The sequence below is a fragment of the Ananas comosus genome, linkage group 6 (genome assembly GCF_001540865.1).
Source record: "Ananas comosus cultivar F153 linkage group 6, ASM154086v1, whole genome shotgun sequence".
Taxonomy (NCBI): Eukaryota; Viridiplantae; Streptophyta; class Magnoliopsida; order Poales; family Bromeliaceae; genus Ananas; species Ananas comosus.
In genome coordinates, this window is record NC_033626.1 from 1785573 (window position 1) to 1807203 (window position 21631).

The 21631-nt window shown below is 33.3% G+C and overlaps 2 protein-coding genes across 6 annotated transcripts in view; one reads left to right on the forward strand and one right to left on the reverse strand.

Annotated features, from left to right (window-relative positions):
* Positions 7770 to 11679, reverse strand: LOC109711207. Of its 2 annotated transcripts, XM_020234137.1 has the most exons (4): positions 11292 to 11679; positions 9861 to 10110; positions 7992 to 8313; positions 7770 to 7903 (listed from the first exon to the last, which is right to left on the reverse strand). In XM_020234137.1, coding segments are annotated over exons 1-4 (657 nt in total). In that variant the 5' UTR covers positions 11376 to 11679; the 3' UTR covers positions 7770 to 7902. The 2 variants fall into 2 exon arrangements, with proteins under 2 accessions (XP_020089726.1, XP_020089725.1); XM_020234136.1 differs by having other exon boundaries at positions 7770 to 8313.
* LOC109711303 (nuclear pore complex protein NUP160) overlaps positions 12758 to 21631 on the forward strand; it is a 29252-nt gene continuing 20378 nt past the window's right edge. For 2 of the 4 annotated variants that reach the window (XM_020234273.1, XM_020234275.1), the window contains exons 1-6: positions 12762 to 13136; positions 18997 to 19129; positions 19246 to 19510; positions 19674 to 19734; positions 20579 to 20736; positions 21041 to 21126. In XM_020234273.1, the coding sequence (XP_020089862.1) occupies positions 13126 to 13136; positions 18997 to 19129; positions 19246 to 19510; positions 19674 to 19734; positions 20579 to 20736; positions 21041 to 21126 (714 nt within the window). In that variant the 5' untranslated portion in view covers positions 12762 to 13125. Of the gene's footprint in view, positions 13137 to 18996; positions 19130 to 19245; positions 19511 to 19673; positions 19735 to 20578; positions 20737 to 21040; positions 21127 to 21631 lie in introns of all 4 variants that reach the window. The other 2 variants (XM_020234276.1, XM_020234274.1) reach the window with 2 other exon arrangements.

Here is a 21631-nt window from a genome sequence, read left to right on the forward strand (position 1 = left end):
TAACTCCAATCCATTCCCCTTCACCATTAATCTCCACTTCTAAATGCTCAACCCTTCACCTCTCCATATTTAATTACATGCATTATATTTCACAAATTAGTGAGCTTTGTAACTCCAATCCACTCCCCTCCAATTTGGAACTTCAATTCCTTTACCTGGTAGAGAGAAAGAGATTAAGGAGAAAAAGAGCAAAAGAGACTTCGAAGGTGGCGAAAATAGATGTCGGCTACAATTGATCGCGATGTTCACCTGGTGAAGAAGTTGTCACAATCAATGGGAGGTAGTGGCTGATACGGCTATGTTGCGGCCCAGATAAGTGCTCGCTGGGTCGGTCGGCACCGGAGCCGTCGCTCGCCATGAACCGCCGCCGCCTCGGCTGCCTCCTCGCACGGCTCGCGCGCGCCTGCAACTAGGCCGAGGGGAGCGCTGTCCTAGCCTCCTCTTCGCGGGGATGTTGTGCGGGAGCTCGCTTCTCAAGAATCGCATGAACTTCTTGGTAAATTAAATTGTTTAAGAATTATGGTTTCTGTGGTTGATGTGATGGTAAGGCTGTGTCGGTTTAGATATCGCAGTTTGGTGATGCAGATGAGGTGTTTGTTCATAGGTTACAATGGAAATCCAGCAATGACTCGGCACGGAGAGCAAACTACCAGCTGAAGATTAAGAAGATGTATGAGGTTTGGATGAGTGAGAGAAGTGCTCCAAACAAATATTAGTTTTTTTAATATTGATGTTTTTTGTTTTATTTTCATATTATGATCATTTTTTTGAGTAGACACTGTTGTGGGCAAAATTTCTTTCGTAGATTAAAAAGTATGATGCAGAGACTGGAGCCTGAGACGCCAACCAAAATTTTCTTAAGCCAGAACGTTAAGTTATTATTTATGTATTTCATATACTTCTAGCTATTATTTTATTTTTTAGCAACTGAATTTAGTCATGCAAATTGACTGTGCTTAATATGGCATAGCTTCCTATAAGCTGTAAATATAAATTTTATTAATATATTAAAAATTTATTTCTATTATCTACCCGCTGCATCGCGCGGGTCTCTACACTAGTAATGTAATAAACGTCTGAAACTTCTACTGTAGCAAAATGAATAAATTAGTGTAGGGAATCAAAAGTAGAAATTTAATTTGGTACCTTTTTAATTTTGCTGTAATATTTTATTCTTAATAACACTTTTTAGACCATACTTTGAAATTCAAGGTAAAGAAAAACTAGATCACTTTTAGTTTGGTTTATAGGATTTAAATTTTTTACAAAAAATTAACAATTCTTGAAATCTATTCTCATAATAAATTCTTTTCTTATTGGTATAATATTATTTCTACATTCGGTTCAACATAAAAACTATCCAACTATATTAATAAAATTACCAGAATATATATTTTTTTATGGAGACTAATGTTATATTTCATTTTATGTCATTTCATACTAAATTTACAGTATCAAAATTATAACTATTTAAATATTTCTAAATTTAGAAGATTCATAACTTTATTTACATCTTGTATTCAATTTATTTACATCTTGTGCTAAATTAAATCAAATTTTGTCTAGAAAGAAACTTACTAAGGGAGAAGGTGGGTTTAAATCCCACATTCTAAGAAAATATAAGATTCCACAAAAACTTTTAATTCAAAGCACTGACCGAAAATGCTTAAGTCAGGTTATTATTACTAAGATTCCTGAATTTTATATTTCTAATCACAACTTTATTATCCATTTGATGTAGAACTATTGGAGTATCACAGAAACTTTCATGTTACCAAAATGAAATATATAGAAATGCATATGAGCAAAAATGCATATATTCGGTCTCGTAATCCGGTCATGATTAAACTATAATGATTCATAAATTAACTAAGTTGAGTTCCACTAAATATTTTGGATCACATGGTCAAAATCAACCACCAATTTTTTGCCTTAATTACCTCCAAGAGGAGTCTTTGTTGACATAATGGAACATTTAATATTTTTTTTAATGAAACCCCATATATTATGATTAATTAACAAGTCTATAGAGTTAGCAAGAGATAAGACTAATTGAAACCAATTATAATTAACAAGCTTTTTGACTTAGCAAGAGATTAGATTAAGACTAATGGAAACCAATTATAACAAGGCACCATCTCATGCCCCAGTTATAGAGTTATTGCTTGCACCGGGTGTATAAGTACATCTCATGCACTGCTCCTCTTCTATCCTATGATACAAAACTTATCTGAACTATGAACCATTTTAGTTTAGCTACATTACGTTTTAAAATTTTAATTTTACTATTTAACTTCTCAATTTGTTTGATTTGAGACAATCAACGATATTTTGATTTTAAAATTTGAATGTGTTGTTCATCTTTACATATTTAGTTAGCATACTAAATATAATTTTTGCAACTATAAATTTATTAAAATAAATAATTAATTTAAATTTTGGAGTCAAAGTATCATTGACTGGTTCAAATCAAATAAATTGAAAGACTGTGTAGTAAAATCAAAATTTTAAAAAAATTACGTAGCTGATTCAAAATGGTCCACAGTTTGAGTTTTATAGATTTTTACCAAGTAAATATCTAATGTGTCAGATGTGTTCCATCACATTTAAAAAGGCTTATATATCAAAACTTATAAACTTTGGACATTGCTTTTTTTTTATAGAGCAAATAATGGTCTTGTCTCTGCAGTTGATTTTTTAAATTGCTTGATGCATAAGTAATAAACCCTGCTAAATTCCTGTTATAGGGGTCAAAAAATTAAAATAAAACCTATCATATGTGTTCATTCATTTAAAAGATCAAAAAAGAAAAAATTATTAATTTTAAACATTCATTTCTTATAAATCAAGTGATGGCTATGTTACTTACTACAGTTGATTAATTTTGGAACTGCTTGAAATAAAACACTGTAATAAAGGTCTCAAAGAAGTCTAACCCATAAGATGTGTTTCATACCATTAAAAGGCTTAAAGATAAAAAAAAAATTTTAAATTTTAAATATTGATTTCTTATAAATCAAATAATGTCTCTCTTTATCATTGATTCTTGGAACAGCTTGATGCCTTGATAATAGATTTTTCAAATACATAATATTTTATATATAGGTTCTTTAGATGTCGCAAAACATATAATATTGAACTAAATTTTGACTTTGAGATATTAATCAATAATTTATTCTGTGCAGAACATAAAGTATATGTATGCACCAAGTGGGGTCAAGTATCTTTCCTATAAATGACACAACAAGTAGAAGATAAATATTCCACCTAATTTGGTGGAAAAGGAAACACATAATTGATGTGGCATTCACTAAAAAGAGAGAGAGTAAATAATTAACTTATCACAATGGAATTTCCATATGGTTAAAACCTATCAACTTAGTTGGTGTTGATGATTCCATAGGCTAATAGGGAGGGGATTCTCAACTCACCTTCCATTAATATCACATCTTTAATATAGTGCATGAGTGTTTCACTTTTTCCATTTTTTCCAAAGGAGTACTATGACTCCACTTTTTAAGTCAATACCTAAAAAAGGGTTGATGAAAGTGAAGGTGGAGCTCACCAACTCATGCAAAGGAAACTTTAGCATCATTCTCCTATTACTTTCTTTGTGCATGTTATGATACTCTCCATAGTTTTTGGGTATAGAAAATTCTTGCACATCTTGATATATGGTGATGATTCAACAGTTGCCTCGAGGGCTGATGGTTCTGATACATCGTGTTGACAGTAAATCCCACTTCTTTTGATAGTAGGTTCTATGCATCGAACTTGTTCATTCTTTAAAGTGCCCATCAGATAACTATCACGTGTCGATTAACGGCGACTGAGTTTTATCATATTGAAAACTATGTAAAATGTCCACTAGTCGAATGCATCGAACATGTTTGTTCCAACAAATTCATTATAGATCAAAAAGAGAATTTCTTTTTGTACAATGTTATACTTAACATGAGATTTGCTTTTCACCTTTAATTAAACCCAGCATTAGGTTAACTACTAATTGAGCTTCCTTGTGGCCTCACCATTGGAGGCTAAACCCAAAATGAGCTTTAAAATATGAAAGCAAACATAAGTTCCCACACCAAAAAGGATAACTAGCTCACTAGGAACTAGAGATTGAGTTATGTGTATATATAAAGAGAGCAGGGCCGTTGTGCTCTTAGGAGCAGGGAGACATCCGTACTCTTAAGCCGTTTTTTATGACGGAATTCTCAAATCGACAATCGGTTTCGTTAGACTTGATCTAACGTATTTAGATTATCTAGAAAATAAATTTTGAGGTTTTTCAATATCGTTTATCTAGCAATCAAAAGGGTTCAAAATCAATAATTTTTAATGGTGGATGTTTGCCGTTTTCAAGTTTAACGGTGTAGAATTATCCAAATCAGATAAAATTTTGATAGAAAAATTTTTATACTATCTACAGCAAGATCACTATCTTTGATCGAAAATTTTAGTGCTATATCATAACTTTTTGTGAGATTTTTATTCGTAGCCGTTGATTTTGATCCATTTTGATCACTAGTTAAATAATATCGAAAAATTACAAAATAATATGCTAGATCAAATTTAACAAAATCGATCGTCGATTCAAAATTTTCATCATCAAAAACGACTTATAAGCAGCGCAGCAGCCCTGCTCTCTCTCTTTCTATCTATACTATATATAAAAACACGTATTTCAAATTTCGGTCTGTCGACAGACCCATTTTTTGGCGGGAAAAAAAAAATTCCTCTTTCCTTACGTAAAATAAATAATAGAATTAAAAAAACTTTTATTTTCTCTTTATTTCTACAACAGAAAAAAATTTATACTTATCCAAATTTTTACCAATTTGAGAATATCTACTGTGAATTTTTATTTAATTCGTTTTTATCTCTAACTATAATATAATATCTATACTATCTATGAGGCATTTCAAATTTCTATACGTCAGAAGACCCATTTTTAGGCGGAAAAAAAATTTGATTTCTCTTTCTTTATGTAAAATAAATAACATAATAAAACAAACTTTTAATTTATCTTTACCTCTAAAATAAAAAAATATATATTTATCCAAATTTTTGCCAGAATATCAATATGCTCTATCCATCTATTTTACATTAAAATTTAAATTTGAGTTTAAATCATAAATTAAATTTAATTTTTGATTTTGGATATCAAATATATCAATCTATTTTATATTAATGAGATTGAAGAAAGATTTGGCCAACTAAAGAACATTTGTTGGAGTATGCTAAGATTTGACACCAATAATGTCACACTATGTTTATGTGGATGTCCACTTAAGTAGTGCTATATAAATAGGTTTATCTTTCTAGTACAATCACAATAAATGTTGATGTCCAAGGAACATGTATAGGGATGCAAATGGATCCGGGTTGGTGGAGCTCCGCCCCGATCCGCCCCGAATGGGGTGGTAAGTGGGAACAAAAAATATAGAAAAATATAACCCGCCCCGAATCCGCCCCGATCCGCCAAGTAAATGAAGCGGGAGGCGGGAGACTCTTTTCTTCCTTCAATCTATCTCGATCCGTTAAAAATCCGCTCCCGCCCCGATCCGCCCCGAACGGAGCGGTAAGTGGGAGCCAAAAATAAAATGAAAAGCCCGCCCCGAATCCGCCCCGCCCAGATAAGAAATGGAGCGGGAGGTGAGGGAACTCTCCCGCCCCCGAATCCACCCCGTTTGCATCCCTAAACATGTACCATGAAGCACCATTTAAATGCTTTTTTTTTTCCTTTTTTTTTGAGAGATAGATAGCACGCTACCCGCTTCGTTTATTTCATTTGAAAATAAACTTAGTTGGAAATGTAAATTAATTACAATTCAAACTTGAGTCTCGAATATCAACTATTAAAATTTTTACCGCTTGCTCTAGACACGATTGGTTAAAATGTTAAAATTTTAGGGACACGTTTCTTCATGTTCCCCATTTTTAAATGGTTGCATTTATCACCAGAGACGCCTTTTTATAACACATCTTTTTTTCCAATGGTTGCCTTTTTACATTAAGAAGTACACATTTTCATATGACTAAGAAACATATTTCTCTCTCTCTCTCTCCGAGGAGAAAAAAAAAAAAAAAAAAANCTTTTTTTTTTTTTTCCCACTAAGAGTCTCGTTCTTTTAAAAATCACATTATTTCAAAATCACTTTCTTTCACTAAGAAGCTGTTTGATTTCTCGAATTTATGTTTTTCAATTTTTCGTCCATTTAATTTCAAAAAAATTAACTTTTTTTGAAAAGCTTTTTTCTAAATTTTAGAAAAAACTAGTGTCTTCGATTTCCTTTAAAACAAAATTTGAAAAACAAAAACACCAGTTTTCTATAAAATTTAGAAAAAAGCTTTAAAAACGTTTTTTTTTGGAACTAAAGTGATTAAAATTCTTTTAAAAAAACAAGTTTTTCATGAAAAAATAAATTCTTAAATTTTTTTTTCCATACTTTTCCGTGGAACCCAAAGACCCTAAAAGTCAGAAGGTAGGATTATAAACTCATAAAATTATAAAACAAAATAACCCTTTTATTTTGAAATTTTTATTTACAGGAGTTCACAGCGGAGGCCTCAAATTAAAGTTGCTTTTTTTTTTTGAAAAATACTCATAGATAATATTTACTGAGCTTGATACAAAATATATTTTCCATAGCTAGAACTTTTCTATCTCATACAATTCAATTAGTTTATTTGGATATCGAAAAAGATATCATAACTTATTTAGCATGAATTTTTCAATTTTTGGACCGAAAGTTAGGAGTTGGAGTTTTGCTTCTAAAAAAATTTTAGTATTTGTAATTTAATAATTAATATAGTATATTTCATTTACCTGATGTTTTATCTTAAATATTTTGATTATATTATTCCTCATTTATGGTTGTATTTGGATGTCAGAAAAAATACTCAGCTTATATATTTAAAAATTAGGAGTTGAATTTTTATTTTTTAAAAGGTCTTGATATCTGTAATTTGGTTGGATAACATATTTCACTCATAAGATGAATTATCTTATTCAGAAAAAATAATTTAAAAGTCAGAATATGCTTTTTATAGCTAACTATTTGATCATATTTTTCACCTAACAAGTACTACATACTTCTTGAGTAAATACATATGAATAGAATTTTACGAGATTAACAACCACTAACGTCGAATTTAAAAGTACGAAGGTCAAAATAAAACTCTGAATTGGCGAATCTCTAAATCCAACTTAACTCAAGTGTAGTGGCGTTGCAGTTTTTTTAAAAGTGAGCTTATTTTTCGTTGTTTGTTCTTATGTAACTCATACATCATCAAACTTAAATTCAAGCACTTTTTTTATTTGTTTTGATATAATTTGATGCTAGTAGTATAAGTAATTTTTTGAGCTCTATTGTTTGCTTTGATGTGAAACACTTAAAAATGTTCCATTAAAATCTTCCTGCTAGCATAGTTAGAGGTAAATAACTTCGCACCATAAACCCTGGATTTGGAGCTTTAAGAGATTATTTATATTTTTAATGTCCTGCTATATGAAAAGCTTCGGATATTTTTGTTTGACAACAGCTTCTCAACTTCTGCTTTTGAAGTAAAGAAGCTGTTCTTAAGGTGCAAAAATACACTGATAAAAATTCTTTGTTCAATCAATCAACTCAATCTATTTTAATGTTTATTCATCCACGTTAAATTACTTGAAACCTCAATTATAAAATAAAGCAGCTTTAACTTTAAGCACATGTAGTATCTACTTCTACTATAGAAGCACTAATGTGCAAAAGCTGTGAGAGGAGCTGAAGCAGTAGAGAGTTTAAAGCTAAAATCATTGCATTGAGTGAGTAATTTTGGTCTATAGACATAGATGGACAGTTTACTAACCTTCAAATCTATACGGAAAAAGCTCCTCATTGGCCTCTCTATCTTTCTGCAAGGGAGTAAATACTAAAGACTCAAAAATCTGTGGTGCAATGGTGAGAGAAGAGTTCAAGAAGAGATCGAAAATCCGCAATCACCATGACCACATGATAGAGGTGGATGGGTTCGGCCGGAGCTCGGGGACCACACAGTGTTGTAGTTGTTGTTGCCACCGGCTGAAGCTCTCGCCTCCTGATTGAGCAGTATTGGCTTGTGCTTCTGCTTCTTCGACTTCCATAGAAGCGCTTCTTTCCTCTTCGTCCTCCATTGTTTCCTCCACTACCTGCCTTTCCGGTTGGGCGAGATGCCAATTAGTCGTGGCGCCCGGTTTCGGGACCCATGGAACCACCGCCAAGCTGTTGCTTTGCACCGGAGATTTTAACTCCAAGCTTCGATTGATCCCGTGATTAAAAACTCGGTCTGGAATTAAAAAAAAGTTTCATACAATGTTTAAATCACCCCAAAAATTGACATCAGAATCACACTTGTTTATGAAAAGCATATCTGAGAGTATCGATTAGTTGTAAAATCAAAATTAGAGAGAGAGTTGAAGGTTTATATGGTAAAGCACCATTGAATGATGACTTAATTGTTTAGCATAAAATCCAACACCCAAAGGGTGTGTTTGGTTCGCTTCTTTTTCACCCTGGAATCGGAATTGGAATGGGTAAATCCGTTTGTGGGTGTTTGGTAAGCAGGAGTCTCACTCCGATTCCGATTCTCGAGTGGAGTGGGAATCCCCCAATCATCTCTTTTTTCAATCCGGCCTAGGAGGCCGGATTGGAAATTGAATCCCGACGGAATGGACATTTATTCGGATTAAATTTATTTTTTCAATTTTTTTAATTAAAATATGAGTTAAAATTTAAAAATTAAATATATAATTTTAAATTTTAATTTGAACTTAAATTAAAAATTAAAATTTAATCAAGTATTTCGAATCTAACTTATTAATTTGAATTTAAATTAAATTTTAATTTATATAAATTTTTATTCAAATTTTATTTCAAACTTAAATTAAATATATGGATTCAAATTAAAATTTAAATTGTAATTTTAAGTTTGAATTTGAATAAATCAAAATTTTAGTTTCATATTTTGAATTATCCGCTTAACTTCAAAGTTTAATTTTTTTAAACAAAATATATTTAAAATTTTGACATTATTTCAAAATTTTGATGTAAATTTTTAATATTTAATATTTAATTTGAATTTAAATTAATATATTATAAAGATAATGTTAGTATATTAATTTGATTACAATTTTTATATTCACCTGAACCAAATACCGATAATGGGAATGATTTATTCCGATTCCGATTCAGGTGATAAACCAAACAGAATTAGGTAAGGAGTCATTTCGATTTCGATTCCTGCTTATTTTGATTCCGATTCCGATTTCGATTCCGACTACAAACCAAACATGCCCAAAATGTCTTGGACAACAACATACAATCGCTATATTCCAGATTAAGCCCGAGGTTATCCCAATTTCAAAAGACAACGAAGAACACGGAATTCTCTTCTTGGTTTGTTTAGATGATTTGAAAAAAAAGGAACTTAGTAGGCAAGCTGTAATGATACAAGGCAACTCGTCAGAACCCTAGAAGGTGCCCAAAAGTTTAGTTGATGACTCCAGTTCCATATATGGCATCAGACCAGATATCGAGTCTAAAAAAAATTAAACCACAAATAAACTATCAAAATACGCAAAGCCAGCACATCAACTGCACACACTGGGATGCGACCACGACAGTAGTCAATCACAAACATAAAGTTGTAGACATTACAGGTGAAACTAGAGGTCACATGTAACTACAAGAGCCTGATGATAGCATGATATAAGGACTGGCTGAAAAAGGACAGAAAAAAAAAAGCAGTAGCAAACTTGACGGATAGAGAAAGCACCCCAAATATACTGAACCTGAAAAGGAAATTGCATGTTTGTGTTCATTAGTAAAACTTACTCTTGAGACTTTCAATTAAGTCTGGGCTCACTAGCAAAGAAACATTCGATTGGCCTGGGTTGAGAGTTAGTGGCGTGTCTGATGGCTTGTATAACACAAGAGCTTTCTCGTCAACAGAAGGGAGAGAAGGCAGTGCATCATCCATCATCAATTCCACTTCAGGCACAGCACTAGTGCTCGGCAACTGTTCTTCAATTGCTAGAGGAACAGCAGATCTTTCATTTACCATATATGGGGGAACCCCCGCATCCTTCAAACAAAAACACAAACAAGAGTGAGAGGAATAAAGCTGAGATCCAATTCATTGTTAAACATTAGATGGAGATAAATCAAGTGTGTGCCAATTCACATTTTCCTAATCCAAGCAGAAAAAAACAAAAAAGCATGGCATAATTAGGAGATTGATTTTCCTTCTTATCAAATAACAACTCGTATGCATCAATCGATTTGAAAATGAAGAGCCCCAAAAAAGATCAATTTTCCAATCATCTGATCAACAACAGCCATCATCTAGCAAGGGAATATTTTCGATTATTAGTTGCTGTAATTTAACAAGCCTATCTACTCGATTATAACTAAAAGGTTTTATTGCATTATATTACACTAAACTTTAAGAGGTTTATACTTTCTACACGGTATGTCTTCTACTGTTTTTTTTTCCCCCAATCGAACTTTCAAGGTTTCTAAAACAATTCATATACTCCACAATCAGATGACAAATAAACAAAACTGATCATTCTCATTACTAGTTTCTCCATAGTCTATAAACTACAAAAAGACCTAGTTTCTAAGTAATCAATCTTAAGGTGCCGTTGACTGGGGAAAAATGGAGAGCAGTAGCACTAATCGAGCGCAGAGAATACTTTGTTCCGTGAGAAACACTCTGCAACCAAAATTGGTCATTAAAAGTTCATATCCCAAAGTTTCTTAATCAAATTAAGGGTTTCTAAACTGCACTTCATGGAAGCTACGATGAACAAAAAGGGTAGTGCTATATGGGCGTAAAAATTACTTTGCGCCCAGAGTAACACTCTGCAACCAAAATTGGCCACTAAAAGTTCATACCTCAAATTTTCTTAATCAAATTAAGGATTTCTAAACAGCACTTTACGGCGGCGACAACGAACGAAAGTAAATCAAGTAGATAGTAATTCCAACTAGTGTTGATCATCCTAATTCCAGCTACAATTTCTAAGCTGAAGTACAGTGTAAAACTGAAAACTACTCAACAGTTCACCGCAGTAAAGTGTAACTATGCCCAATCAGCAAGCAAATTATTACATAAATATTAAGAAATCATCAAATTACGCACTTCGCACGCATAAACTACAAGAATAATTGTGTACAAGCAGTAATTAAATGGGAAAAAAAGGCAAATCTAGGAGAATTGAACAACAAACTGAGATCGTAAGAGAGAGAAGAGCTAATTACCAATCTCCTAATCTTCGTCACCGGGGAGGAGATGGCGAAACCGGAGAATTCATCGTACGCCTCGTCCAGATCCTTCCTCTTCATCTTCCCCGACGTAAACCTCCACCACTCTCGCCCTAACCCTTACCCTAGATGCCCCCAAAACCCACCTAAAAATCGTCACCAAAATCACACGAGGAGCGATTGGTGATCGCGTCTCCGATCACCAATCTCTAGGGTTTCGAACGATTCTCGCGTCTCTAGGTCGATCGAGAGAGAGAGAGAACGAGGGTGCGCGCGCGAGAAGGGTTAAGTAAACGGTGGAGGAAAGAGGAAGAAGAGGGGACGGAATTTGATCCCCAGTTCGGCTTCGGTCCCGATTTCTCTAGAAGAATCTTTTCCCACCTTTTTTTTTTTTTAAGTTATTTTCCTCTTAGCCCCTCAATTTAAAAAACTGGCATTTTTAATTAAAAAAATTTATTAATTTTGTGTTTTTACATAAGTGAGCTTTTTTTAAAAAAATTTACACATTCAATTTAATATTTTAAAATAAAAAACAAACTAAATTGCCCCTATTTCTCTCTCTTCTAATTACTCTTTCTTCTCCCCTCTCCCACTTCCTCCACCACTGCCCCAACGCTATCGTCGCCATCCCTACGAGGCTGCGTCGTTGTCGCGCTCCTTTCCGCTTATCTCGCCCACGTAACTGCCACCGCCAACCTCCTTGAGGCGCGCAACCCTCTGTGCCTTGCCTTTGTCTATTGCAAGTACGACGAGATGTTCGACACTAAGGGCATCTTCGTGCCCCTTGACATTGTGGCCCACCAATCCTTCGTTTCCGACTGCGGTAAGATTGACATCCTTAGGAAGCACTTCCTTTCAAATCTCTACAAGAGCTCCTCCACCTTCAAGATCCTTGTGGCGTGCTTATGAAGGTGCCACATTGTAGCCCTATCATTTGATCCAAACGAGAAGATATGCATCATTTGTATTGTCAATGCCTATGACAAACGCAATAAAGACCGCAAAGGCAGCAAGGACTGTGCTGATAAGGGTAGGCTTGCACAGGGAAGCGAGAGGGTGGTACACGTAGGGAGGTTGGTGTAGTAGAGATTTTATACTATGAAAAATACAATATTTTTTTAATAGTACAATATAGTGTTATACATTTCAATAATGTAATCTATAACCCTTATGAAAATCCGTTCTCTTTGTCCATGTGTCAACATTAGCTTAATTTAATTTTTTGTGGACCCTACCTGTCATCTTAAGATACTCTATTAATTAATTAGTTTAATTTTTTGTGGGCCCTACCTATCATCTTAAGGTACTCTATTAATTAATTAGTTTAATTTTTTGTGGGCCCTACCTGTCATTTTAAGATACTTTATTAATTAATCAGTGGGTGGGGCCTACCCAACCAAATTTCTTTTCCTTCCTAATCTGATTCTCATTTAATGTTTCCTGCTTCTAATTAACTTCACCTTTTCGATCCCTCCCCCACTCCCCGCCGCTTCGGTCCCTCCCCTACTCCCGCCGCTTCGATCGCTCCCCCACTCCCGCCGCTTCGATCTCTACCCCGCCTCCTCTTCGATCCCTCATCCGCCTCTTCCATCTCTCTCTTCTCTTCATCATCTCCCTCCTCAAAACCCTAATAATTAGAGAGAGAGAAGAGAGCACGCACGGTGCCTATTCTCTTTCGTCTACCCGCCTTTCACCGGAGAACTTCGTTACCACCGCAATGTCTACCGTCAAAAACCCTAGAGACTCCGATGGACCGAAGCAGGCCCCACAGAAGCAATTTTCGTTTAAAGATTAGAAGCAGCCCAATCCAAGGAGCACAAGAAGAAGAAGGATGAGGATCTGGTGAATGATCTCGATCTCTATCTCTATCTACTTTGATTTAGAATTTTGCTTTGTATTTTTGGATAAGTTATCTGCATAAAAATTAAAAATTATTCAGATACAGTATCTAAACTTTTATGGAGTGTCTAACCGAGCCCATTATGTCTAATTGATGATTTAATTTGAGGGATCTATTGCTTAACAGTAAGATCTCTTATTAAGCAAAAGAAATGTATAATAAGCTTTTTATGGAGTTAACGCTAATAAATAAATTAGCTAAATCCTTGTTTTATTTTAGGGCTGCTAACAAGTGGGACTTCAATTCCCTCCCTACCGACATTCTAGCTATATCAAGACAAAGTATAAATTAGGAATTTTTAAGGATCCACTGAAGTTCTCACAGGTATTGTGTGAATTACAAATTTTTATTTTTTTTTACTAGAAATTTTGGAATTGACAGTTTGTCTTATACAAGTTTTTTGATTGGAAATACCACTAAATATTAATTGATGTTAAATGTTAGGCAGAGTTGTTGGAGGTGATGATGTTTCTTTGAGGATTACAAAATACGCAATATGCTATGCTGATGTTGCTTGGAAAAGAAATGCATTGGGTACTTGCTGAATTAAAATATATTTTATTTTTCTATTTCTTTTTTTAAGACTAAAATGCAAAAAATGATTTTGAAAGTTTCGCAATTTGAACATTGCTTCCTGAATAATTAATACCTGTATTTAGAACTTCACCACTTAATCCCCTTTCATGATATTTTTTTCTTCAAAATTTTTAGAAATATTTAAATATGATACAATTAATTAAAAATCGTATTGCAATATTTTTTAATGAAAATATGGTAGACTATTCAACTACGGACAAAATTTAGGAGAGTGGAGGCTGCTCTTTAAGTTTTTGTAGTTTTTGAAGGAGATAAGTTGCAAATCATAGAGTTTTTCCAAGGATTTTGCATTCTAGCATTTTCTTAATTTTTATTAGTGTGTGTGTATGATGCATAATTGCATACATTAGATTTCAAAACTTCAAATGCTGCATGAGCTTAGAAAATCCTAATAGAAACCTATCCTACTATATTTGAGGCATAGGAAAGATACAGATTTATTTAATAAATCTTGCAGGATATGAATTGCTATCAAGAGATTGAATAATTCAACAATGCATGCAAATTACAGAGCGAAAATTTTCTTATATTAATGCTTAGCTTTCTATTCTCTATATTTCAATTATGAAATTGTTTATGTTGTTACGGAGATCAGCTCCAATGTCAGAGGCTTCAAAATTGGTGATCATGTTGGCATTGGAATATGTTGACTCATGCAGAGATTGTGAAGATTGCAATGATTTGCTTGAGTTTCACTATGCAAAGAGGTCAATTGCTACTTTTGACAGTATCGACATAGAAGGGCATGTTTGGTTCAGAGTTCACACAATAAATCGAAATTGAAATAAAAATAAAAATGAGTCAATCCATTGGGTTATTCGTATACCATAGTGGAATGAGAATTTGAATCTAATTTCTGTAAAAGTATACAACAACTATCTGAATAAGTGATTTTCATTTTGATTTCATAATCTAAAATAGGTGAACCAAACAAGCCTTAATGATCCAATTTAATTTTGAATTCTGAATTAAGTCTATTTCAAATAAACTATTCAAAACTCTTCTTACAAACAACTTTGCAACTCCATTTCCTCTCTTTTCCATTATTTTGTAATTTATTAATCAAAACCCACTCTCAAAAATTTCCATTTAGGCCCCGTTTGGATATCCTTGAAAGAAAAATTATCGTGTTTGGGAGAAAAAAATATATAAATTTTGGAGTATAGTTTATACTTCAAAAAATGAAGTAAAATTATACTTCACTTTAACCAAAAAAAAAAAGAATTCTATCATTTTTGTGCTCCTTTATTCCAAAGATGTATTAAGTTCTAAATTTTAAATTTCAATATAGATTTTAAATTTTAAATTTTATAGTTTAAATTTATACTCAAATTCTTAATTTCAAATTTTAAAATTTAAAATTTAAATATCAAAAATTTAAATTTTATAATTTCAAAATTTAAATGTCAAATTTTCTAGTTTTATAATTTCAAATTTAAATTTTCGAATATAAAATTTTAAATTTTAATTTTCAAATAATAAATTTCAAATTTTAAAATTTAAATTTTAAATTTTGTAATTTAATAATTTCATATTTTAATTTCCAATTTTCAAATTTCAAATTTAATTTTCAAATTTCAAATTTCAAATATCATTTTAAATTTTAATTTTCAAAATCCAAATTTTAAATTTTAAATTTCAAATTTCAAAATTTAAATTTCAAATTTCAAATCTCAAATCTCAAATTTCAAATTTTAAATTTCAAACTTCAAATTTCAAATTTCAAATTTCAAATTTTAAAATTTAAAATTTTAATTTAAATTTTTAAATTTCAAATTTCAAAATTTAAATTTGAAAGTTGAAATTTGAAATTTCAAACTTTAAATTTTAAATTTCAAGGTTCAAATTTCAAACTTTAAATTATAAATTTCAAGTTTTAAATTTCAAACATTAAATTTTAAATTTTAAGTTTTAAATTTTAAAATTTTAAATTTTAAATTTCAAATCTCAAATCTCATAGTTCAAGTTTCAAATTTTAAATTTTAAATTTTAAATATTGATTTTATAATTTTAAATTTAAAATTTTAAAAATTAAATTTAGAATTTTCTATTTCAAATTTGTAATTTTTAAAGTTCAAATTTGAAAATTTAAAATTCAAAATTTAAAATTTCACATTTCAAATTTCGAATTTTCGTTGAAATTTTAAATTTTAACTTTTTATTTGAAAATTTAGAGAAATTAGGTGGAATTGCACATTGCGTATCCAAATAGTTTAAAAATTAAATCCGTTCCTGAAATTTTTTAGAATTACAGGATTTTCTATTTTATGTATGGAAAAATTACAGTTTATATGTTTTGTGGAGATTTGTTTACTGTGCATAATTGTGTATGAGAGCACAGAAGAAATTGAGTTTAGTCGGCATATTACCGATCTTACCCCCGCATCTCTCGCTCTGCCTAAAACCCCTACAAAAACCCTTTTCATCCACCTCCTGCTCGCCGTCGCCATGGCCGCCGCAGTAGTCCGAGCGATCGCCGGCGCGGAGGTGCCGATCCCCGGGAGCGATAGGGTTCGCTGGGTCGAGCTCACCGTCCCTTCCTCCTCCCCCTCGCCGCCGCCGCCGCCGCCGCCGTCCCGCGCGACGTCACTGGGTGCCTCGGCGTCTCCGGCGACCGCGCTTCCTACCTCATCTGGTGATTTCTCTTGCCCTATTTCTCCTTTTCCCTTGATGGTGTTTCCTGTGTTCGTTCTTGCGATTGGCTCCGAGGGCATGGTTGTGTTTGTTAGGTTCCATTGGGAAAAGGAACCGGAATGGGGCGAAAGATGGGAAAATGAACGCTTTGCGCTTTGTCGCCTAATGGGGTTTTCTTGGATTCTTAGGTTAAGGGAACTCTTTGTTAGAACTTGAAACCCTTTAACTGATTGAGCATTGAAATTGAGATGCAGGGGGAGGTATTGTTGTAGTTTGTGAAATTAAACATGTTTTCAGTCTCTGATTGCTATTGTTTTTCGCTTTGTTTGTTTCAATGAGTTCGCTCACCTGAATAATTGTAATAGAAAAGGAGCAGGAAAAAGGTGAACGATGCGAAATGAGTGATTTACAGTTTGTAGCATAATTGTTTTTTTTTTAGATTCTTTGGTTTAGAGAACTGTTTATTAGCACTTGAGACCCTAGCTGTCTAAGCATTAATGGAAATGCAGAGAAAGGTTTTATTATGATATATGCAGTTAAAGATGTTTTCTACCTCTGATTGCTGGTTGTTTTTGCCTTGTTTGTGTCAACAGATTTAGTCACCTGAATAACTGTAGTAGAAAAGAAACATCAAAAAGAGCGAAAGGTGGGAGAAAGTGCTTTGTATTCTGTGCCATTAAGGGGTTTTCTTAGATTCCTAGAGAACTCTTTATTACAGCCTAAAACCCTAACTGGTTTAGCATTATAATGGAACTGCAGGGCAAGATTTCCTTATAATATAAGCAGTTAAGGATGTTTCTTATGTATAATCACTGGTGTTCTTCTCCTGCTTGTTTCAACAGATTTAACCACCTGAGTAGTATTCGTATAGGACAGCTCAGCTTGACAAACATCTTGCCGGACGGTTAATTGGTTTTAGGTGGTGAGGTCCACGAGCCTAGATGTCTAGGTTCTAGTAGTTAAAAGCATTCAATAGCTTACAATCTGAACCGAGTAGTGTGTGACATGTGGAAACCCCAACCTTTTTTTGGTGAATACATTGTTTTTTGACATTGAAGTACGTTTTTCCGGAATTGCCATTTGAAACAAGGGATTGTTATTTTGATTGTTGAATGTGAAAGACAAGTATTCATCATGTCAAATCTGATAAAAAGCTTTATGCTCTAAACTCAGCTTTTAGCCTTTGTTATTCATCAGAAGATATCTCTATTTTTTTTCTTTTTCTTACAATAAGAAGAATAGGAAATTACAGGTTGTTCGAGCTAGCTATCACTTCCTCTGCTGGTGAAAAAGTCTAAACTAGAAGCCTATGATAAACTGAGTACGACACTCTATCTCATAGACATATATAGGATTCTATGGAAAGCTGTACTCTATGGAAGTTGTATGTATGACTTAACATAGACACATTAAGAGCCCAAATATATGAACTAGCTCAGGGTTGACTAGCCAATTAGATAAGAGTTTTTGATGTTGGTCCATAGATGTTCCCTTCCCTCGTTTTGCCATATTTCATTTGAAGGTTTGAAGGGAAAATTTCATCAAGTTACTTGTATGGTCAAACTTGAGGAAAACCGAGAAACAAATCTTTGCTTTGGTGACTTACAGAAAGCAGAGGAATTTGCACTTGCCTCATTGGCTGTTAGGAATGGCAATTCCCTGAAGCCACAAGTATAACACCTGTCATAGAGACCCAATCTTGAGTGAAAAAGATACCACGACTACGGTCTTTTTCAATAAAATCATCACGTAATAAATCAACAAAATCCAAAGTCATCTCGTGTTCCCCTTCCAGTTTACCTACTAGTGTACTAGAGTGAAAATGATCTCCACCAGACATATGAAAATGCATACTGTGATTTTTCTGTCTATCAATAACTGCATGCATTGCCTGGGACTATTGCTTCGACAATCACAAGTAAATGATACTATTCCAGCCGGTGAATATATGGGAGGATTGATCTCTTCTTTTGTTAAATAGAGTTTATGCTTATTACATGCATTTTAGATTTATGCTTATTACAGGCAATTTAGAGAAGCCAAAGAAAATACCAAAATTTTGAGAATAGTTGAGGTTCGTTTAATCTTGAATTCGTATTCTTTCATATTAGTTTGAATAACGACTTGGATGGCCTTAAAAATTGAAGCTGTAACATGCAACTCCATTAGCGGAAAGTAAAACAAAAATAATGAAGATAAATAGAATAGATAATAGCCAAAGAAATAAATCCATTATGAACGTTGCAAAACTCATCATTTTTTTGTCATCATTTTCATACCAAAGTTACACGTCCTATTACGGGTAGAATGCTGTAAGTTGTTTATGCTACTTCCATCTTTCTTTAACTGATTGATTATATCTTGAGGCTCCTTTCTGAAATGTCAAGATGATTGCCTGCATCTGAATTTTTCTTCTATTTTGCTGTTTGAGATGTTGATAGTTTTGCATGCAGACTAAAATGACTGATTCTATTTATTCATATGAATATCTGAAGAAGTTATAAAATGCACGAACTATTTCGTTGTTGATTATTCCAATTTCTTCCTCAAATTAAACTTTCTCAATTGCAGGAGGCTTCACAAGAATCTGCCAAGTGCTATTGAGGTGATTGATATATCTACTCGTGATGAATTTCCTGAGATTGGATTGCGCCTTGTATTTCAAGAGCCGCTTCATCCATTTGCCCTTTTATGCAAAGATGAGGTTAGTTCAATGTTATTACTGTTCAATATAGGTAGTTTATTATGAGAGCCTAGTACTTTGCTCCCATACATTTTGTGCTTTCAGGAGTTAGTGAGATACTAATTTTTAAATACCAGGTTGAGAGGGGCACAGGGGATGCTTATTTGCTCTATGTCTTGACAACTTCAGGAGTTGCCTTTGTTTGTAAATTGCATAGACCATTTTCTTATATATCTGGTTCAATCTTCCCTCCAAACGATCTAGTTGAATTTAATGTTCAAACTCACTCACAAAGTGGAAAGATTACAGCTGTAACAGCTACATCGGGTTGTCTAGTAATTGGGCGGCATGATGGGTCGATCGGCTGCTACCAGCTTGGAAGACTTGATCCTAATGCACCAGGTTTTTCTTTTAGTTTTTAGATCTTGGGCATATTCACTGAAGCATTTTCTTTCTGCCCACACTTTATTTTTCTATTGCAATTGATTGTGCTTTCTAAAATTACTTTCTCTTTGGGTTTGCATTTGCTTTCTTGTAATGAATAGCCTTTTAATTGTGACCATAGGTTTCTCAGGTGAGCTTCGTGATGATATTGGAATAGGGCGCTTGTGGAATCTCGTGTCGAGGTACTTCATTCAATATAGATTCTATAACCAGATAATGCAATTTGATCCACATTCTCTCTTCTCTCTTGTCATCTAAATTCAAAGAGATTGGAACGTGCGAATAGGCGTTACTGCTTTCTCCTACTTTAGATGTTGATTACTTGCAAATTCTTAGAAGCATGGAGCTTCTTAGATTTTGCACATTCACTTCATATCTCATGTTTATTTATTTGACAGTATCTTCTTGTTTACATTTTTCAATTTTTCTTTATTTTTTCCATATCTCAACCATTTCTCTCCCTTTTTATTTCCCATCTGATACTAAGCTTTCCTTTTTCTTTTCATTCCTTGACAATATTTCCTATTCTAAGTTGTTATCTTGAACTTTTTTTACCTGATATTAAACAACTTCTACTTTGATTAACATTACATGAGCTATTAGATCTGTACTTCTATTGATCTTTATCGCATGAATAACATAATTTGTCCAATTTTGGTTCCACATGCTATAATATAGTTCTAGATGGGCTTTTTTTGAATAATCAATGAGGAATTCTTTTGAAATCAGGTAAAAAAAGTTCAATTGATTTATTCTGCTGATTAACATTACATGAGCTATTAGATCTGTACTTCTATTGATCTTTATCGCATGAATAACATAATTTGTCCAATTTTGGTTCCACATGCTATAATATAGTTCTAGATGGGCTTTTTTTGAATAATCAATGAGGAATTCTTTTGAAATCAGTTCTATATTCTATCATTGATTTATTCTGCTACTTTCATTTACATTTCTGATCTTAACTCTTAAGGCAGTGTTTCTCATTCGGGAGACTTGCCATAATATTGAGCTTCTGTTTTGCAGGGCAAAGGTTGTTGGGGCTGTACAGGATATGGTAATATCTGAAATCCATGGGAGAAAATTGTTATTTGTACTTCATATGAGTGGGAATTTGCGTGTGTGGGATCTTCTTAGCCATACCAGGGTATTCTATCATAACATTAGCTCAAATGAACTTCAAGGCAATTTCTACCCTTCCTTTTTCAATATAACTTATTATAGAAATTGCTTTGTTACGCTATCTTAATATGCAGAGTTTTATAGTTGCTGTATATTTCTTGCATTTCTGTTTTTATGCCTATGTTAAATAAGATGCCAAGATTAAGGTTTCGTTCTGTAAAAACTACCATTACATCCAAACACCTTTCTTTACAACTTTGAACCCTTAGTTCTTCACAAGCTTGATGCAGTCATTGTTCTTTAAGCAAATAATCTATGTTGACTTTGGTTGCTTTTGTAAATTAACCTTCCTTTTCTGCCCCTCAGAATCATATCCCTCCAGGTTATGGGTTGGTGAGGCTAACTATGATAAGCAACTGATTTCTTTGGCAGTCTTACATCAAGGTGCTTTGGTATGTTAAAAAATAACTTTCTAACTTTTCACAATGCATGAATTTTATTTTATTCATTCTTTATTTTGGGGAAATTCATGTCATCTGTGAATATTTTAACTGTATCCCCGGGAAGTAATTATGGACAGATTATTGTCTTGATTCTACATTGTATAGTGCTTAATGCTTCCAAGTACAATAAATTTTAGGTGCTGTAGACCTTGTTTTTCTTGTAATTATAATTATGCTCCATTGGTTGCCCTCTTTATGAAAGATCAGTGGTCTAACTATTCGTATTGGTATTTTGTCTGTAATAATAGAGGTTCCAATTTCAGATTTACTGGGTTGGTCTTGTCCACTGTTCATTAGGGGTGGAAATGAGCCGAGCTCGAGCGAGCTTACCTCGGCTCAAATTCGGCTTGAAATTAGTTTCGAGCCTAAATTTAAGCTCAAGCTTGGATTGAAATTAATTCGAGCCGAGCTCGAGCGAGCCTAATTTCGAGTCGAGCGAGCTCGAGCCCTAAAC